Source organism: Punica granatum, chromosome 1, assembly GCF_007655135.1.
Source record: "Punica granatum isolate Tunisia-2019 chromosome 1, ASM765513v2, whole genome shotgun sequence".
Classification (NCBI taxonomy): Eukaryota; Viridiplantae; Streptophyta; class Magnoliopsida; order Myrtales; family Lythraceae; genus Punica; species Punica granatum.
This window is the reverse complement of record NC_045127.1, coordinates 43,596,799-43,617,093: the sequence shown is the minus strand read 5'-3', so window position 1 is coordinate 43,617,093 and position 20,295 is coordinate 43,596,799. Positions and strand designations below refer to the sequence as shown.

The window sequence follows — 20,295 nt, the reverse complement described above, 5'->3', positions numbered from 1 at the left end:
GCTCAGGGATCGAATTAAAATAATTTTGAAGGAATAGAGACTGATTTGGAAATTCAGCTAAAAATTCTGGGGACTGATTTGAGACAACTTGGAAAGTTTCCTGGACTAATTTGGAACGTTTGAAAAGTTATATGGCTGAATGGGAATTAAAAATGGCCTGGGACCTGATTGAAACAGATTTGAATGTTTGGGGCTGATCTGAAAAAATGAAAAAAGAATCACTGGGACGTAACTAAAACGAATTAAAATGTTCCCTGGACTGATTTGAATGACCTGAAAAATGGCCTGGGACCTGATTGAAACAGATTTGAATGTTTGGGGCTGATCTGAAAAAATGAAAAAAGAATCACTGGGACGTAACTGAAACGTATTAAAATGTTCCCTGGACTGATTTGAATGACCTGAAAATTCTGTGGCTGAACTAAAAGTGTTAAAAATGGCCCAGGACTTTATTGAAACGAATTTTTAAGTGCGGGACTGATCTGAAAAAGTGGAAAATGTCAGAGGGACTGAACTGAAACAAATTTAAAAGTTTTATGAACCGGTTTAAATCATTTGAAAATTCTGTGGCTGAACTGAAAATGTTGAAAATGGCCCAGGACTTGGTTGAAACAAATTTTAAAGTTTAGAGCGGGTCTGAAAAAATGAAAATATCGGCAAGGACTAAACTGGAACAGAACAAAAAGTTTGTAAAATCGCGATTGGAGTAATCCTGTTCATTGACACGATTCTCAAATATTCACTTCACGTCATCATCATCTAGGCAAACATTAATACGTAAAAATGAAGCTCTAAACATGCCACTAAATCAAGATTTGATACCTTCCTCGGGATAGTGTCGAGAGGAGCCCGCGAGACTTCGGTAATCCCTCGAACTGTCGATGCAGCTACCAACACAAAAGAAAAAGGAAACGGTCAGTGATGGGAAAAGGAAGAGAAATGGAATAAAAAAAAACGAAGTAGAACAAGAGCAAGAAGGGAAAGGCTTAGCTTGGGGCTCGGGGAACTTCGGAGATCCTCATGAACCGGTACCGAAAAGGGGATAGTCAAATGCGTTCAAGGCAACCACTCATTGAGGAAGGGCTAGCTGAACCCAGTTGAACCGAGAAGAGGAGATTGGGGCCTTAATAGGTTCGAGAAGATTGGAGCAAGGGCTGTTAGGAAAAATCCACAGGTCTACTTTGGACTTGGGCCCATCCGCAACCCAAAAGCTTAAGCCAATGGGTTACTAGACCATTATCTCTTATAAACCTATGGATTTCCTCTCAACTTTTCCATGTGGGATTACTTCCAACACCCGCACTCACCATTCTCCATATAGGAGAGAAACCGGCCCAACAATTCCCCCCCTTCTCGACTATATGGAGGACTTCGAGCCGGGCTTCCACTTCCGGACTCGGATACCAATTGTTAGGCCCATCACTAGCCACGAGTTCCACACTCGGGCCTTGGCGTGGTGTGGGTTTCCACGATTTTGCTCTGTTCTTTTGTTGCTGCTTCTGGTGATCTGCTGCTTCTGTCTGCTGCTGCCGCACCTCCACTGATCTGCAGCTGTTCTGCTGCTATTTATTCCTCAGCTAGTTTGCTGAAATATTAACCCTAACAAAAATGGGTTCTTGGGCCTATTAAAGCCCGATAAAAGCCCAATACAATTTGAGCCCAACTTCCTCCAAATTGGAGGGATACCCAACAAACTCCCCCTCCCGACTATTTGGAGGCTTCAAGTATACCGGCTATATTTCGGCAAACATGAAGTTTCTCCCTAGCGAGAGGTTTTGTCATCATATCAGCTCCATTCTCATCGGTGTGCACTTTGTCTAGCTTCACCAGTTTGGACTCCAACACATCTCTAATCCAATGAAGCTTGATATCGATATGCTTCGACCTCGAATGGAAAGTGGGATTCTTGCAAAGATGAATGGCGCTTTGACTATCACAGTGTAGAACATACCTTTCTTGCTTCAAGCTCAACTCCTGCAAAAACTTTTGCAACCACAACATCTCCTTGCAACCTTCGGTCACCGCAATGTATTCGGCTTCCGTTGTAGACAAAGCGATGCACTTTTGAAGCCTTGACTGCCATGAGATAGCTCCCCCTGCAAAAGTCATCAAGTATCCCGAAGTGGATTTCCGGGAATCAATATCTCCTGCCATATCCGCATCCGTATAGCCCACTAACTCCGGCTTACCAGTGCCAAAGTGTAAACACACCTTGGATGTTCCTCTGAGATACCTCAGAATCCACTTAACTGCTTTCCAATGCTCTTTCCCCGGATTGGAGAGAAAACGACTAACCACACCAACAGAATGAGCGATATCTGGTCTTGTACAGACCATGGCATACATCAAACTTCCTACAGCTGATGAGTAAGGAACTTTCTTCATCTCTTCTTTCTCCTTCTCACTTGTAGGACATTGCTTCGAGCTAAGTTTGAAATGAGAAGCAAGTGGTGATGAAACTGGTTTAGCATTACCCATGTTGAACCGATCCAAAATCTTCTCGATGTACTTCTCTTGAGAAAGCCAAAGTTTTCCACTTGATCTGTCACGAGAAATATGCATTCCAAGGATCTGCTTTGCCGGTCCCAAATCCTTCATGGCAAAGGACTTGCTGAGCTCTTTCTTCAACTCTGCAATCTTGCTCATATCATGACCGACAAGCAACATATCATCCACATATAACAGTAAAATGATAAAATCACCATCCGAGAATTGTTTCACGAACACACAATGATCTGAAGTTGTCCGTGTGTAGCCATGGCTCAACATGAAAGAGTCAAACTTTTTGTACCACTGCCGAGGTGCTTGCTTAAGCCCATACAAGCTCTTTCTCAGCCTGCACACCAAATGCTCCTTATCTTTAACTCGGAATCCTTCAGACTGCTCCATATATATTTCTTCCTCCAAGTCACCATGCAGGAAAGCTGTTTTTACATCGAGCTGTTCGATCTCCAAGTTCAGACTAGCTGCCAGTGCGAGAACAACTCGGATCGATGACATCTTGACAACGGGCGAGAAGATCTCCTCGAAGTCAACTCCTTTCTTCTGGTTGAAACCTTTCACTACCAGCCGAGCTTTGTATCGAGGTCGCGAGTTCTCTGTCTTCAACCTGTAGACCCATTTGTTCTTCAATGCTCTCTTACCTTGCGGTAGCTTCACTAGGTCATACGTGTGATTTTCAGACAAGGAGTTCATCTCCTCATTCATCGCCTTCAACCAGTGCTCCTTGTGCTCATGTGCCACAGCTTCATCACAGCACTCAGGTTCTCCCCCGTCAGTCAGTAGCACATACTCATGAGGCGGATATCTTGTAGATGGTCGTCTTATTCTATCAGATTGTCTAGGTAGATCTGCAGGCTCTAACTGTAACCGCGAGCCTGTATCATCCGTAGTCACATCATCATCTACCTGAGGAATCTCACCCCCAGTCGTGGTTTCTTCATACTCACCAGGTACCTCTTCCACTGGATGCTCTACATCAACCGGTACAGGAATAGAGATCTCGTGAGGATTGTCTACTCTGGCCTTCTCTAACTTTTGCAAATCCTCGATTGTCTGGTCCTCAAAGAAGACAACATCCCTACTCCTGATGATCTTCTTGCTATCAGGGTCCCAAAGCCTGTACCCGAACTCTTCATGTGCATAACCCAAGAAGATGCATTGTTTTGCCTTGGCATCAAGTTTTGATCTTTCATCTCGAGGAATGTGAACAGATGCCCTGCACCCGAAGACTCTGAGATGCTTGTATGATACTTTCTTGCCGGTCCACACCTGCAGGGGTACATCTCCATCAAGTGCAACTGACGGTGTAAGATTAATAAGATCAACCGCTGACCTCATTGCCTCGCCCCAGAAAGACTTAGACAGTTTCGCTTGAGAAAGCATACAACGAACTCTCTCAACAATTGTGCGATTCATCCTCTCTGCAAGCCCGTTCTGCTGTGGTGTCTTTGGTACCGTCTTCTCAAGTTTGATACCGTGAGTCCTGCAATAGTTCTCAAAAGGACCCCTATACTCACCACCATTATCAGCTCTTACACATTTAAGCTTCATGCCAGTTTCTCTTTCCACTGCTACATGGAAGTTCTTGAAAATCTCAGTCACCTGATCTTTAGTTCTCATAGGGTAAGCCCAAACCTTCCTGGTGTGATCATCTATAAAGGTCACAAAATAGAGAGCACCACCAAGAGATCTATCCGACATGAAACAAAAATCAGTATGCACAAGGTCAAGTATATGATCGCATCTAGAGGGACGACTTCTAACAAAAGAAACTCTCCTCTGCTTACCGGCTAAACAGTGATCACAAGTGCTCAAGTGCATACCTTTAACGGGCAAAGACTGCTTTCTAGCAAGAATTTGAATACCTTTCTCGCTGATATGCCCAAGTCTCCTATGCCATAGCTCGATAGGATAATCCTCAGCAACATTAACCTGACCGGAATTGTGTTTGGCACGCAGCCTGTAGAGAGTGTCGGTCTTCTGACCCCGTGCCACAATAAACAAACCCTTGGAGAGCTTCCATCTCCCATTACTAAATTCGTTACTGTAGCCTTCATCATCAAGCTGACCCGTCGAGATTAGGTTAAGGCGAATTTCTGGAACATGCCTCACCTTCTTCAGAAGCAACTTGCAGCCAAGCTCGGTCTCTAGACAGACATCACCAGTACCGACAATCTTGCATGACTGTCCATTCCCCATTCTCACATAACCATAGTCCCCGGTAGTGTAAGATGAGAAGAAATCTCGATGAGGAGTGACATGAAACGAGGCACTTGTATCTGCAACCCAGGTAGAGTCCTGACATGTGAAATTCACATAGGCTTCATCACAAATGATGTAGGTCTCTCCATCAGATGCCACTGCTGTAGTACCTTCTTCATTCTTGCTCTCACCATTGCCATTCTGATTTTTCTTCAGAGCTCTACACTCCCTTTTGTAGTGTCCCTCCTTTCCACAGTGATAGCAAGTGACCACTTTCCTCGTCTTCGACTTTGATCTACCCCTCGATTTGCCACGTGAGTTACTATGCTTGGAAGAGAAATTTCTGCTTTGACTTCTCCCCCGTTGTTCAGTAACCAAAGCTTCAGACTGAATGGAAATCCCCGAGCCTTTCCTTCTAGTCTCCTCATTAAATAAACTGTCTGTCACCGTGGCCAACGATAGCTTCCCGTTTGGCGCAGAATTGCTTAATGCAACCACGAGTGTGTCCCAATTATCCGGTAGAGTCCCTAAAAGTAGACAAGCCTGCAACTCATCGGGTAATATTATCTCCAGGTTCGTCAACTGGTTAATAATATCCTGGAAATTACTCATGTGCGCAGCCATATCACCTCCATCCTGAAAACGAAGATGAACCAGCTTCTTCACGAGGAATGCCTTATTTTGCGGTGTCTTCCTCGCATAGAGATTTGTCAATTTATCCCACAAAGCTTTTGCATTTGTCTCCTGAGCAACATGATGATAAATACTATTGTCTATCCACTGCCGAATCAAACCAATAGTCTTCCGATTTGTGCGTTCCCAAGCCTTGTCATCCTTATCTTTGGGTTTCGCGGAATCCCCTTCAATGGGATCGTACAAATCCCTGCAAAATAGAAGATCCTCCATCCGAGACTTCCATATAGAGTAGTTGGTTGCATTCAACTTGAACATAGATCCTGTAGATTCCTCCATCTCGAAAACACCGAAAAACTCAAACTTCTCTAACCCGAGGCTCTGATACCACTTGTTGGGAAAAATCCACAGGTTTACTTTGGACTTGGGCCCATCCGCAACCCAAAAGCTTAAGCCAATGGGTTACTAGACCATTATCTCTTATAAACCTATGGATTTCCTCTCAACTTTTCCATGTGGGATTACTTCCAACACCCGCACTCACCATTCTCCATATAGGAGAGAAACCGGCCCAACAGGGCTGTCGGGCTCTAGATGTTCTTAGCTTCGAAAGAAAATGAAAGACAGGCAGAAAGATGAAAAAAAACGAACATAAAAATAACAGAGAAAGAGAGAGAGACGGGAGTGACGATAATAGGTCGGTGATGAGGATGGCTTTGCTGTCCTCCTCTGCCGAAAAAGAAAATCGAGAGGGAGAGGAGGAAGGTCGGGGACAGGTTGCTGGCTTGTCGTCGGGAGATGGAAGGTGCGTGCATGGGGGTGGCGTGTGCAGCTTTGAGGGGAGGTGATGGCCGGGAGTGACTAGCTAAGGGAGAAAATGTTAGCTGAGGGCCATGAGTTGTGGGTTCCAGGGGAGTGAGCTAAGGGAATGGTGAGAGAATTGAGCTGAGAGGTCAGCCGAGAGGAGCTCTGAGCTGACGGGAAAGTAGGAATGTTGCAGTGGATTCTAGGGGAGCTGGGAGCAAAAAAACGAACTAAAGGGAAAAGGGATCTATGAGAGAACCAGCTGGGAGCGGAGATCGGAGCTGAGGGGAAAGTGGGAATGTTGCGGTTGTGTTCATGAACCGAGAGAGAGACCGCTCGGTTAGGGTTTTTCGAGGTGAGGATCTTTTTTTTTTCTTAGGGTTCTCTCTGCTGAGGAGGGTAGAAGACCGAAGCAGAGGAGCGGAAGGAAGAAGAAGAAAAGAAAGGAGAAGAAAAGAAAGGAGAAGAAAAAAGCAAAAAATGGTCCCCAACAAAAAGGACAACAGTCAGAAGTTTCAGAACTTCTGACCGACCTTTTTTTTTAAAAAAAATTATGATTTGAAATTGATGCGCGTAAATCGTAAAATTATCGTCTTTTCAATTGGATATAAAAAAATGATCCGGGACCGGCATTGTGTTCAGAAAATTTTATGGAACAATGTTGTGTAATAAAATATTTTCCGGCCTCGAATTTTTGTCCCGGATTTTAAAAATTGACATCGATACACGTGAAATCCAAAGACGTCCGTAAAGTTTTTTTTCCTAAAAATATAAAATTGATGTTAAATTAAGAAAATGCCATATTTTTAAAGGTCGTGAATGCTCGAGCAATTTGCTAAAAATACTTCCCTCATATGGGTGATAAAATGACGATTTTGTCCCTCTGGAGTCGGTGAACTAAAATGGAGTGCTGACAATTATTATTATAATATATGGGAAGTTACTATTTAATAAAAATACATTATTATATAAATTATTATTATCAAATTTCATTTAATATTTTAAGCTTATAACAATTGCATTACAATTTGAGTAAAATTAGTTATAAAATATATTTTGGTTTTTCATACAAAATTATAACTAATAAATTTCGAAAATATACCTACATTTTTTTTATTAGCGAGGGCCAATCCCTAGCTAAAGTGGATAAATCTTTTTTTTTAATTTTAATTTTATGGGTTAGCTAGGGACTTAACGAGGAATCGGATCCCGCGCTAGGCTGATTAGCCAATGATTAGAGAGGGTTACTTAGCGAGGGATCGGATTGCTCGCTAAGTCCCTTGCTAATTGCTCGTATTTTAGTACTGCTAGTAAGAAGTATAACAAGTAATTAACAAAGTCTGATTAATAAATTCATTAATTAAGTCTCATTCACGGCAATTTTGTTTTTTGGGTGTTCACTTCAAGTTTGATAAGGAGAATCTTAGTGTATATAAATTGGGTAAGATTCATTGCAAAGTCAAATAATTTCAAGATGTTTTACATATATTAATCAGATAACTGAATTTGCCAATGTTAGTAAATCCATTTTTTTTGGGGTAATAATGTTAGTAATTGCATGTTGATCTGATTGACAAGAGTCTTAAAGACACTGGATGGAAATATTCATTAATAATAAAAAATTTACATTTATGTTATTTTAATATTTGTAATGGGGGCATATGAATCAATAATTTGACATTCGATCCAACCCGTTCACCATCTATTTCGAAATCGAGAAGGAATAGAAGAAAATCAGAATCCCAATCCTAATGTCCCCGTTTCAATTGATTTCCCGTTAATCTCAATTCTTTGTCAATTTTAATTCGTTCGATTTCTATTCAGCCAACCAAATTCCCAGGGATTTGCATGATGAAGTCCGTCATTCTTTTTTTTTTTTTCCTTTTATTTGTAAAAGTTAGTTCATATCATCATTTAATATATTGAAACTCCCCCAATTAAAATGCATGCATGGAGCTGATGCAATTTGCCATTGGGTAGTTTAATTGCTTTTCCCTATTTTGTCTGGACGTTGTAAGTGGTACTATGTGGTAGATATGTATCATCTTTGCAGCTAGGTCAATTTCTTGACGAATTCATCTTACCTAAGCATGTGAATTTTCTATGCATCAAAGCAACGAGCCATAAATTGATTAAATTTCCAACATCATCGAACTTTGTTATCACACTCGGCCAATTTTGGATTAAAAATAGAAATTTGTTATAACATCACTCGACCAAATTTGGATTAAGTTTTCTACTTTTTAATATTTGTTACTTTTAAAACGTACTAGACCAATGCAGCCATGATACGCAGAGGCTTTCGATAATTTGCTAATTCCCATCTGAAGTTTCTTACTCTCTTTTTTCCTAATTTCTCTCTTGAAATTCGTCAATTAACAATTTTCCATCGATCTGTCTTAATTTTGGTCGATGCGTGTGATAATAGCTACTACCTAATTAAAAGCCAACCACCAGCACAAACGATTTTTTAGCTAGATACTAGCCTCGGGGCCAGTTCACAGCTGTAGATCAATTGTAACCCTCAGCAATTCTTTGATTATTATAATTACAAAAAAGAAGAACAGCAATGATGAAAAATCTAGATTACCATTTACTAATTATATTAAACACAGCTTTCTCCCGTGGTACACTGATTTCAAACTTACTCTCATATAGTTTGATAACTCAAGATCTCGGGTTCGATTCTTCTCTACGAGTTTGTATTAAAACATTTGCTAGAAGTGTATTATTTACTTAGACTTATGAGACATCGATTTCTATAAATTATACTAGGTCTTTGGTAGTACTACAGTGATGATCTAGGTTAGTACTTACTCTGGTTATTCAATTCATCTTATATATTCGCGATTAAACATGAAAGTTTGAACATTATGTATAGCGGGAGCCAACTAGATCACCACCACTATTGCTCGCCTTTTTACTGATAAAGAAAAACTATTATATTAAAGGCAGAAGCAGATCTATCTTCATCAATTTGACACATAATTATACATAAACAATTAATTTAACTGTTAATTAAATGATACTTTGTGAACGGTTGTAACGATTTATCAGGAAGAAAAGTATGCTATAGCCCGTGGGGTACAAACTTTTGAATGATCGAGGATGTCACTCGGACTGCTTTGCCCCGTCTTATTAACTCTTAAAACTCTTTCGTAAATCAGGGGTCTGCCACGTACCTCGCTGGAAAAAAAAAGATATATTGATTAGGGTTCCGATCCCGTATTTCGCCAAAAAAAAAAGGACTGGTTTGTGTATTGTTTATAGATATGCTGTTACCGACCTAATACTGATTGATTTAATTCATCAGATGACTAGGATGGGAAAATGACATTCGTGCCATATCATCGACCATGGATTCGGTATGGACAAATCTAATATATATAAATCCCAATATACGAATCAAAGTCTCCATAAAAATTCTCGCATGAACTTGGTTCGTAAGCAAGCAGCAAGATAATATATTAACTACCGGAGTCTGCATCTGTTAAAAGTAATCATCAGCAGTTAATCTACACAGAACTAGAGAACACTCATCGCCGATATCTTATTAATGTGGAAGTAGACACTATCTGACCTAGCTCAATGCTAGTAATTAATACATGATCGACCTCGACCAGTCAGTATATAAATAAAAAAACCCTAGCTAAACCGATTTGGCTAACAGGAAAAAAGAAAATTAATCAGGTGGTTGATGCAGTCGTCAACCTTGGCCCGATCAAAATCATGTTCTGGTCCACATGCCCCAATATCCCTCTTCCCATTTGCTCCGATGTACTTGGGTGCATTTTTTCTTTTTTTGAAAATTTTAAATTTGTACAAAAATCATAATTAACTCCTTAATGGGAAAAGATATTCTGCTAAAAAAAGTGAGGTGTTTAATTAATAATGTTGCTGTTGGAAGTGAGATATGACTTAATTCCACAAGGTGGCTTAGCTGGAAAGAGAGCTGAAAATTGTGCTCATATTGGTGGAGGCACCACTTTCAATTAGCATCAAAGCCTCTTTAACAAGACACCAAAATAAAAATAAAAATAAATGCATTAAAAGCCCCCACAGCCTTCTCACTTGTTCTATCAATTTTTAGTCCAAAGCTGGGGCAAAATAAGTTTTAATAGATCTGTCTTTCCAAGATATTTGAAAATTATTTTAAGGCCAAATGAATATGGCCCCTTAGTTGCCTGGTGAGCCATCCCCATTTGCTTACATGAAGGTCCACGCACCACCCATTTACCTAAATTCGTACCTCGAAAAAGGTATTATACCACGGCATCCTGAAAAGGGACAAACCTAGTAGCAAATTCTCTTCATATAATTCTCGGTCGTTTTAAAATTTTTCAGAGAAAAAAAAAACAGAGAATCAATTCAATAACGCCATTGTCTTGCTCAAAATAAAGTTTTGCATACAAATCTATTTTCGGTTATAAGGGAGACATATGAATTTAGTGTAATGAAATAAAAATTCTAATAACTATTAAAGAAATATAAACAGTTCTATTACGAGAATTGAATTAGAAACTTCTTATTCACTAGACGAAAACATACACCATTTACACTCTCTTTCTGTACAAATCTATAATTATTAATTTATGTCCCACCTCCAAATTCCTTATGACCAGTATTTTTTTTTTATATTATTGTTCTTTCTTTTTAAGTTTCCCTTCCATGATTCGATCCCTTCAAATATTATATATAGGTATATATATTTCTCATCCTAATTTTGGCTCCTAATGGGAAGTTATGGCAAACATGTACTTATGCTAAGCATATTCCAAATATTTTTAAGTTATAGGAATATTCCAATTTCCAAACTGGGCACTTCATGCTTTTACCCCAAAATTCAGACTTAGATTGTATTTGATAACTCCAATAATTAAGTATTGAAATTAAATTTTCAGCACTTCATGGAGTTCAGCTTATTTGATAATAAAAAATGAAATTTGACTTAATTTAATGAGTCAATAAAAAAAGTGCTTAATCATTAAGTAATAAAAAAAACTACTTAGTCATTTACTTCTATTTTTGCTTACTCATTCAGCAGGGGCGACTTTTGCCCTATTTGCAGCGGTGCCCTTGAACTTTGTTGATTTTGTAATCTGGTCCCACTTCCTAATTTTCGGTCAGAATGTTGGGCCAGGGGTGGGGACCGGTGAAAAGGGTGGTGGTTGTCGGGATCGGGGCCACTGCCGCTTGAATTGAGGTCTCTGTCAACCCCACCTAGAAGGTGGTGGCCAGAGGGGCGATAGTGGGTGATTGTAGTATAGTAGTGCACGCCTTCGTCTGTTGACCTAGATGTCGCATGTTTGATATCTAGTGGGATTATTCGTGCCCCTTTATTAGTTATTTAGGATTTCTCTTTCATTATTCTAGGCTTTTGGTCTTCTTTACAACCAAAAAGTAAGGGAGACACACCAATGATGATTTTTGAATATAAAATATTTTTTTGATAGGTATTGACATATAAAATAGTAAAAGAACAAAAACCATTTATCTGAACATAAGGGCGCTTAAAATAAAAAAATATATGAATATTTATACATTTATATAATCAATTGGAAGAATATGAAAATAAGGTCAATGGCCATGTATAATCAAGTTTTAATTTTGTCCAACATATTTCATATGAGAAGGAGAAGTAATCAGGGAGAAGACAATTAAAAATTTAAAACTAGTTCTATACTTTAATGAAAACATTAGACTCGTAAAAAAAGTTAATCTAAGAAAAGCAATACACAATGATACATACACGCACGGTGAATAAATTCCATGTAAGACATACTGTGGAATGATAATAATAATACTGTACGCTGCCACAAAGTAATTCTATATAGAAATATTTATATTTAGAATTCACATTTTTAGTATATATAATTAAAATCATTATACTTTTATTAATTTTTTTTATCTCTTCATATTGTAATATAATATTCAATAATATTTCTCGATATCAAATCTTGTTGAATTAATTAGATATTTTTTCCTAATTAAGTAGAAATTGGAAGTTAAATAAAAAGATACAAATTTGAAGAAAACATGGCCTTATGGAGCATTTATGTTAGGGCTCATCGAGCTTGGATAAAGCTGAGGATTCGTTAAATAAAATATTATAGAACCTTTTCTCATGTAAAATTTTAACATTTTTAAGCAGCTTAAATTTAAATGTGTTTAAGGCATATAAGTTTTATTTGATAGTGATAATTTATTTTTCATGTTAGAAAAGAGTCAGTACAATCTATAACCCAGAATTTTATATCATAACATTTGAAGAGGAAGAAAGTCTTTCTAAAATTTTAAAAAGACAGTTTTAAGGGTTGTGAAATATATATATGTATATTTATTTAGATTGTTTTAATGGTTCTCTCATTCGTGCAATAAGAAGTTTTCATATAAGCATCTCTTAGCTCATGGTGGACCAACTATTTGATGTCCCTGCAATTAATATTTACATGGATTTTTGCAAGTTGCCAATAATGACCTGCAATTGGAACGGTTGTAGGATATCAAGAGAGTTTGACACAATTTTTTAGGTAAAGTGTGTAATGTATATATAGATTTCTCATTAATTTACAAATTATTAATTAAAAATATAAAAATACAGATACCCGCTTATGACCAGTTAAAGTTAATATAGAAGGAGTTGAACTGTGGAAAAAAAATTGACAAGTTATAAAACAATGTCAAAAATTTAGGGGGTTAAATAGTGAAAGAAATATATTGAAAAGATTATCTAGAAAAATGAAAAATGAAAATCTCGTTCTTTTTCTTTCCGGGTGGAAATGAAAATATCGTTCTTATAAGGGCACTTGTCACTCAAAGGAAAGTTACTTTGCATACACTTGTTCTATATATATAGATAGATAGTATAAATATTGACCCAATTATGCTCATATATTTGTGGTGAAAGATCGTTGGGTCGAGTATATCTAGTATAAATAAATCGAGTTGTCCGAGAAAGAAGGTATAACACAATGACTTAATATTTTTGTATGATAATCAAGAAGTTTCGAGCACGGTTCTCGTGGTAGAACTATTTGTGCCCTTAATTAGCTATATTAAAACATTTTTTTGGTGGTTAGCTATAGATTTTTGCTTGATTATATTAGACTTGTGGACTTCCATTCTAATCGAAAAAGGTTAATTTATTTGCCTCTTACGTTCCATGTTTTTCCAAAATTTTAGATCTAAAAAACTTTCCACCCATCTTCATCAATTCATTGAAATCGTAGCGACTACTTTTTACGTGTTTTATATCAAGAGAAAATTCTTATATTTACTTCTAATATTATTTTTCATCATTAATTTGATTATCAGTATCCTCAATTGACTTTTTGTTCTAATTTGTTGATATTATTCTTTCTCTGCCATATCCTATAAAGAAACAACAAGATGTGAAGAATTAAATACATTTTTATCGTAATAACAAATATTTTTAAAGAATTCTTAAATTTTATAATTAGTAAATAACGAGACAAAAATAAAAGGATAACCTGTACATACATAGGCAACTTATTAGTATATTCCCGATCTTTTTTTTAATCAACGTGTATATATCATGCAGTTCTATATATATATATATATATATATATATGTATATGTATATACATTTACATGAAGGCCTAGTCGAAACTTGTGAGTTTCTTAATCACTTTTCTTTTTCTTGATATTTCTTTTTTTAATCTAAATCACTTGATATTTAAAGTTCAAATCACTTCCATTTGATCGAGGTCTGAGCTGCATCGACCCATTAATATAAATATTTTTTCCATTAAAATTTACTTAAGAAAAATAAGTATCAAACCATCTGAGTTAACCAACATGTTTACCAAATTAAGTCACCAATTAAACGAAAAAGTCACCAATCAAACGAGAGGAAATTTCATCATTATTTCAAATTTGATATCTTTTATTCTAAATTTTTGTGCTTATTCTAATCCCATCAATGATCACATCAGAAAACTAAAATCTCCATTATTGATACAAAAGGTGTCACGTAGATATTAGAAATCTAGAGATTTTTATTAAACTCACTGTTTCCGTATCACAGTTTTCTATTTCTTTTTCTCCCTTGTAATCTGAAAAATCATAATTACTTTCTTAATTATTTAGTGATCGATTAATTTTTAACTAATTAAAAAAAAAGTTCATCTTGGCACATCTTATAACTTTTGGATTATCCAGCCCGATATTGACAATCTATGCGGAGGTATCTAATTGGTTCGGCAACGAGTCAAAGTTGGGGCATATTCTTCGTGCTCGATTTGTATTCTCCTCTAGCCTACATTTATATTCATTTCATCAATTAATCAAATGGGTTAAGAATTAATATACGTGATAACCAAGGACGCATAGTGTAATTAGCTTAGAAACTGATATTTGCCACAATATTATATACTTATGCATATTGAATGTTGAGAGCTTGTTCCCATCAAATGTGGATTGAGCTATAAGGGGCTACAATGATAGTTGACATCATCTATTTCTAGCTATTTTTTCTTTTGAATTATGGTATCGGTTCTTGAAAATTTAACATGATATTAGAATTTCGTCGATGATTGTATCGTGCACGTGGTCTCTTGGCTATCTTATGGGTGGCTAGGTTGTATCATCGCATGTTACCGTCCCTATGTACTTGGAAGCCGGATTCTGTCCTTCGCCAATAATTGGCTAACCGATTAAGGGGGTCCCACCCCCACATAACCTAATGTACTCGCATGCCATTGTAATTAGTACAACGGCTTCTCATTCTGAATGACCAACACTACGCATGTGGATAGATGAATATCCCACATCGAATGTGGATGAAAGATTAACAAGTGGACAAATATAAAATTACGGGACCCAAAGTGTAGAACTATTATTCTACTATATATTTTATATTATTTTATATATAGATCATTAGATAATAATTTTATTATATTGTACATGAAATAAATTAATATACGTATAAATTAATGTTATGTTTTTTCGGTAGAATTTTCATGGTTCGATTCATGTGGTGGTTTAAGTAATATGATAGATAAATAAATATCAACCACGTAACAAATGGAAATAACTAATTAATGTTCTGCCTCATGTGAAGGACAAGACTTGGGGATTTGAAAATTGAAGTGACAGACCCTAATTACAAAACGGATTATTAATTTAATACTTTTTAACATGACTTGATTGAGGCTGTTTAATATTTATTTTTTTAAAATAATATTTCGAGCTCGAATTTTATTAACGAATAAAATTCACGCTATAAAAAATTTATCCTTTAATAAATTAATCAATTCGATTGAATTAGTTAAAATTCATTAAATTTTTGAATATTATAGTGTATACCGAAAAAACATTGGAGAATGGAGAGCTCTTTCCAAATCCTCCTGACAATCTAACAGTACATAATTAATGCGTGGAGACCTCAATTCGGTTTACCAAAAAGAGGCATAAATTGCGGCTCCTCCCTTGAAGAGACAGCAATAACTGCCGATTATTAGGCATAGTAAATTGATGTCCGACATAACCAATTTTGCACATATTACTTAATTATGTATATATATATATATATATATATTATAATCAGAAAGGATACCAAGAAAGGTTGAAGCTTTGTGTGGTTTGTATTGTGAGGGAAAGAAAGCACATACCAGACCCAGAGGATTGGGTCAGGAAATCAAATCAGAGCAGAACGAATTGACAGAAAAAAGAAAAAAAATATATAAAGTTGAAAAATTGGGGGGCTGCTGATGAGTACGACAGCATTAGCAAGTATTCCTATTCAATGCGGCCAATAGAAACAAATCTCTATTTAAATTTAATTGTTTTCTGTTTTTCACGATACTGCGACATGTACAAATCTATTCAAACAAATACTTGTTAGTACAAAGAATGAAATTAACAGGTAAAGTCGGTATATTAAGAGCATACTTCGCCAACTGAGACACATATTGTGATTCGTGATTTATTTATATATATTTAATGTGCCCAAAAAGAATTTATATGTCCCTGTCTTTTTTTGAGATTAATTCTCGTCCGAGTATAAAGCATGAAATCTTGTCCTCGGTGTTAAAAGCCTATATAGTTTTTTGGCAAATATTAAAAGCTTACACTGTAGTTTACGACCCGAGGTAACACGAGTTCGCGATTTATTTATATCTTTATTTAAATGTGCCCAAAAAGAATTTGTATAAGAAAAAAAGAGAGAGGAAAAGTCCATATTTTATCGTAATCTTTTTCTTTTCTCATTTTTCCCCATTTTTCCTCTTTGCTTCGTCTTCCTCGTTAAAATCCATCCGTTGCTTGATTCACACTTCAAGCCCACTCTCTCTCTCTCTCTCTCTTTCTCTGCTACTGTCTGCTCTTCAAATCTCTGCGTGTCTACACGCGCCCTCTCTCTCTCTCTCTCTCTCTCTCCAAGAAGGAGGAGGGGGGAGGGGAGCCCTACAGGAAAGCCACCACCTTTCTTTACATCCTTCGCCTGTCTTTGATGTCTTCTTTATAAGGGGAAACCCTCTGCTCCCCCATAGATTTGAGAAACCCAAATCCAGAATCCGCACCTCCTCCTCCTTCCTTTCTCTCTCCCCCTCTCCCCGATCGACCCCATTTCGATGCTGGCTTCTGCCCGATACTAACTAATCCGAGGATTTCGCCAAGTTCTGGCGAGACCCACAACGAGGTCAGTGCTTGGTTTTGTCTGGTGTCGTTCTTGTTAACCATTTTCCTCTCTTTCAGATGGGTTTGTTTAGCCGGTAGATGGGTGGTGTTATTTCGGTTATTCAAACCGGGGTTCCTGTCGTCCCTTCTTTGTTAGGTTAGTTCTGATTCGGTAGGTGGGGTTCCTCTGAATGCAGTGACGTTTTAGGGTTGATGATTCTAACCATGGAGGATTGTTTTTCTCTGGGTAGTTGAGAAGGGGACTTTGGATGATGAAAAAGTGAGCTCCTTTGTAATTCGCGGTCGCTGTTAGCTGCAGATTTACTTCTTCACATGCTTACAAAATCCATTCGTTTGTTGGCTTGGATTGGTGAGTGATAGGTACAAGTTGTATCTAGCTCTTGAAAATAGATAGCACAGTAAGGATTCTATGAGATTTTTAATCGGGCGATTTTAATCCGGCGAAGTGACGATTACATGTTTGGAAGACTAATAGTTGCATCACTGTCAGCTGTGATTGTCAGTTTGAGATGGTTTCTCATATATGAGAAGAAGTTTTCCTAAAGGGTGCATTTGAAACTGGGACTCAGGATTTGTGGGTTGCAGTTTCTTGTCCTTGTCCTGTGGGATTCAGTAATCATAGGTTTATAGTTAAATGCAGTTGAAATGATGTGTTTCTTGTTATAATATATACTCTGAGATTTAATTACTAGCTAAGCATATTACGGGATTATGCAGTTTCAATGCCTGGCCTTCTTGTTCGTTCTTTTCCCCTCATGTTTTCCTTTATTGTCTCGTTCATCAGACGTTTCTAATACACTTTCTGTAGGTTATTATGGATGAAGCCTGGGGGATTGGGAGTGTTGAGAATGATTCGTGGAAAGAAACTGATGAGTTTGACTCTTTCTCGGAGCACAGCGATGAAGGCAATCAGGATTCTGATGCAGTTTCCGTGGACTCAATATTACCCGATGATTTGCTGGAACGAATCCTCTCTTTTCTTCCAATAGCAAGCATCTTCAGGGCAGGTTGTGTCTGCAAGAGGTGGTATGAGATAGTTTCCTCGAAAAGGTTTCAGAGAAACCTCTCACATGCTCTGCCACAGAAACCCTGGTATTTCATGTTCACAAGCACTGATGAACCCTGTGGTTATGCCTATGATCCCATACTTAGAAAGTGGTACAGCATTGAACTGCCCTGCATTGAGGCTTCCAACTGGTTCGTTGCTTCTTCATGTGGTCTCATTTCCTGCATGGACAATGACAGCAGAAGCCGAATGTATGTGTGCAACCCCATAACCAAACGATGGAAAAAGTTAGAGGTGCCCCCGGGCTTGAAATTATCTGATTACAGTGCCCTTGCAATATCAGTTGACAGGTCATCAGACTGCTACAAACTATCAGTCGTCAAATCTAAGCAGGTTCCTGGGAAATTCTTCCAGTGGGACCTCTCAATTCATCTGTATAACTCCGAATCAATGGTTTGGTCAACGTCCATTACAGAGGTTCTTACTGGGTGGAGAGGTGGAGATGAGAGTGTTATCTGTGATGGGGTTTTATACTTCTTGATATACTCCACTGGGAGTGGGCACCCAGAGAATCGCCATGGACTGATAATGTACGATCTGTCCAGTCGTTCTTCTCATGGACTTCTGCTAAAGAGCTTTATTCCAGTGCCTTGCCCTCTTACCTGTGGTCGGCTCATGAACCTGAAGGAGAAGCTTGTCATGGTGGGAGGAATTGAGAAACAGGACAGGCCTGACATAATTAAGGGCATTGGAATCTGGGTCTTACATGGTAAGGAGTGGCAAGAAATCGCGAAAATGCCCCACAGGTTTTTTCAGGGGTTCGGGGAGTTTGATGATGTTTTTGCAAGCAGCGGAACTGATGATCTTATTTATATCCAGAGCTATGGCGGCCCAGCTCTTCTTGTCTTTGATATGAACCAGAAACAATGGAGATGGTCACAGAAGGGGCCCGTGACAAAAAGGTTCCCTCTACAGCTCTTTTCTGGTTTTTGCTTCGAACCCAGGCTTGAAATTGCACCTTGATTTTGTTTTCAGTTTGGTATGATCTTTATGGTGGTCGAGGCAAATTAGTCAAGACCCCGTATTCCTCTCCTTTTAGCTGGAAGAATGGCTGTTATGTTCATTTTGCATCAGCTGTGGTTTTGTGACAAGTCATAATATGGAAGAATTTACAGCATAAGTGTAGCCAGCAGCTCATTCGTGAAAATTTGCTGCAAAAATCATTCTTTGCAATCTGAAAATGTGGCTGAGTTGCAGCATTTCTTGTCGGAATCGATGTCTTCTAGCGTCCTTGTGCATTATCTGTAGCTTTTCTAGGTTTCTTCTTGCAACATTCCATGAAACTCGAAATGACGTGTGGTTCTTCCCGTTCCCCCGTCACTTTTCATCTTTATGACTCATTTCAGATATGGGCTCCCATTTCGTACTTCCTCTAACCTTACCTTTTCACTTTCTTCCTTTCCTAATTTTGACCTTTCCTCTTACTCTTAGATCACGGCAGTATGTGGCATTGTTTAGACTTTCCTTTCAGCCTTTTTGTAGTTAAAGGAAATGCTATAGTGGAATATCGATGCTGTCCCGAACTTATACTAGAAGTTGTCATCACTACTCCTTTCTTCTTTCCTATATCCTGCAAACAGAATCTTCTCCCTCTTTTGCCCATATTCTAGGACCCGTTTCATATTCAACATCGTAATTTCATGCTTGATGCGGTACATTAGGCTGATGTAAAACTCCCCTCCCCAGTTTCTACTGATATGCAGTTGGTCAGCTCAGACGGTCTTGTATTATGGTCTGATACCTACGGTAAACTTAACACGATATTTCTTCTTCTATCAGCACTGTGGGATGTAGCTCTGTGTGGCTGTGTCAGGGCGAGGTTACTGGTCATTTTTAAAACCGATGCTTGATCATATAATGACCTGTGTTTGGGAGAAGACTGCACCAGAATTGCCTTGTTGGGGAAGATTTATTGAATGGCTTTAGAATAGGATTTTTGGTACGACCTCGACCAATGTCACGGGTGCCGATGGGATGTACCAGGTCAATGTCACGGGTGTCAATGGGACGTTTCCCTCAACGATGGAATAATCTTTTGAGTTTAGGTAGAAAATAATTGTGTTTGTTGAAAAGAAGCCATTCGAGTTAATGACTAATGACAAAGTCCTAACACATTACAGCTAATATGAGCCCACTATATTACCGCTGTCTTGTCTCATCAATGGGAAACCCGATTATCGTCTCTTCTTAATCATAGAAGCATCTTTGAATGATGTTCCTTTGTTGAGGAAGCTGTCAACGGTCGGAAGATGATTTTGAATCCAGAGTGCATTCGTTGACCGGATTCAAAATCTGCATGACCGACCAAGCTTGTTCTACCATTCGGTTTGATAACGAAGTATTAGGAGGATGCGGAGACCTTTCAATTCATGTGCTTTGTATTTTGAAAATTTTTTAATTCAATTCAATTCCACTTACTTTCAATTCAA

At 38.0% G+C, this 20,295-nt stretch overlaps 1 protein-coding gene across 2 annotated transcripts; it reads left to right on the top strand.

The window, feature by feature from the left end:
* The first annotated feature begins 16,444 nt into the window (after window positions 1-16,444).
* Window positions 16,445-19,078, top strand: LOC116214057 (F-box/kelch-repeat protein At3g61590). 2 transcript variants are annotated; one of them, XM_031549311.1, is made up of 3 exons: window positions 16,445-16,801; window positions 17,609-18,575; window positions 18,686-19,078. In XM_031549311.1, the coding sequence occupies exons 2-3, from the start codon at window positions 17,615-17,617 to the stop codon at window positions 18,715-18,717; spliced, it is 993 nt and encodes a 330-aa protein (XP_031405171.1). In that variant the 5' UTR covers window positions 16,445-16,801; window positions 17,609-17,614; the 3' UTR covers window positions 18,718-19,078. The 2 variants fall into 2 exon arrangements, with proteins under 2 accessions (XP_031405171.1, XP_031405162.1); XM_031549302.1 differs by having other exon boundaries at window positions 16,447-16,801; window positions 17,609-19,078.
* The last annotated feature ends 1,217 nt before the right edge of the window (window positions 19,079-20,295 follow it).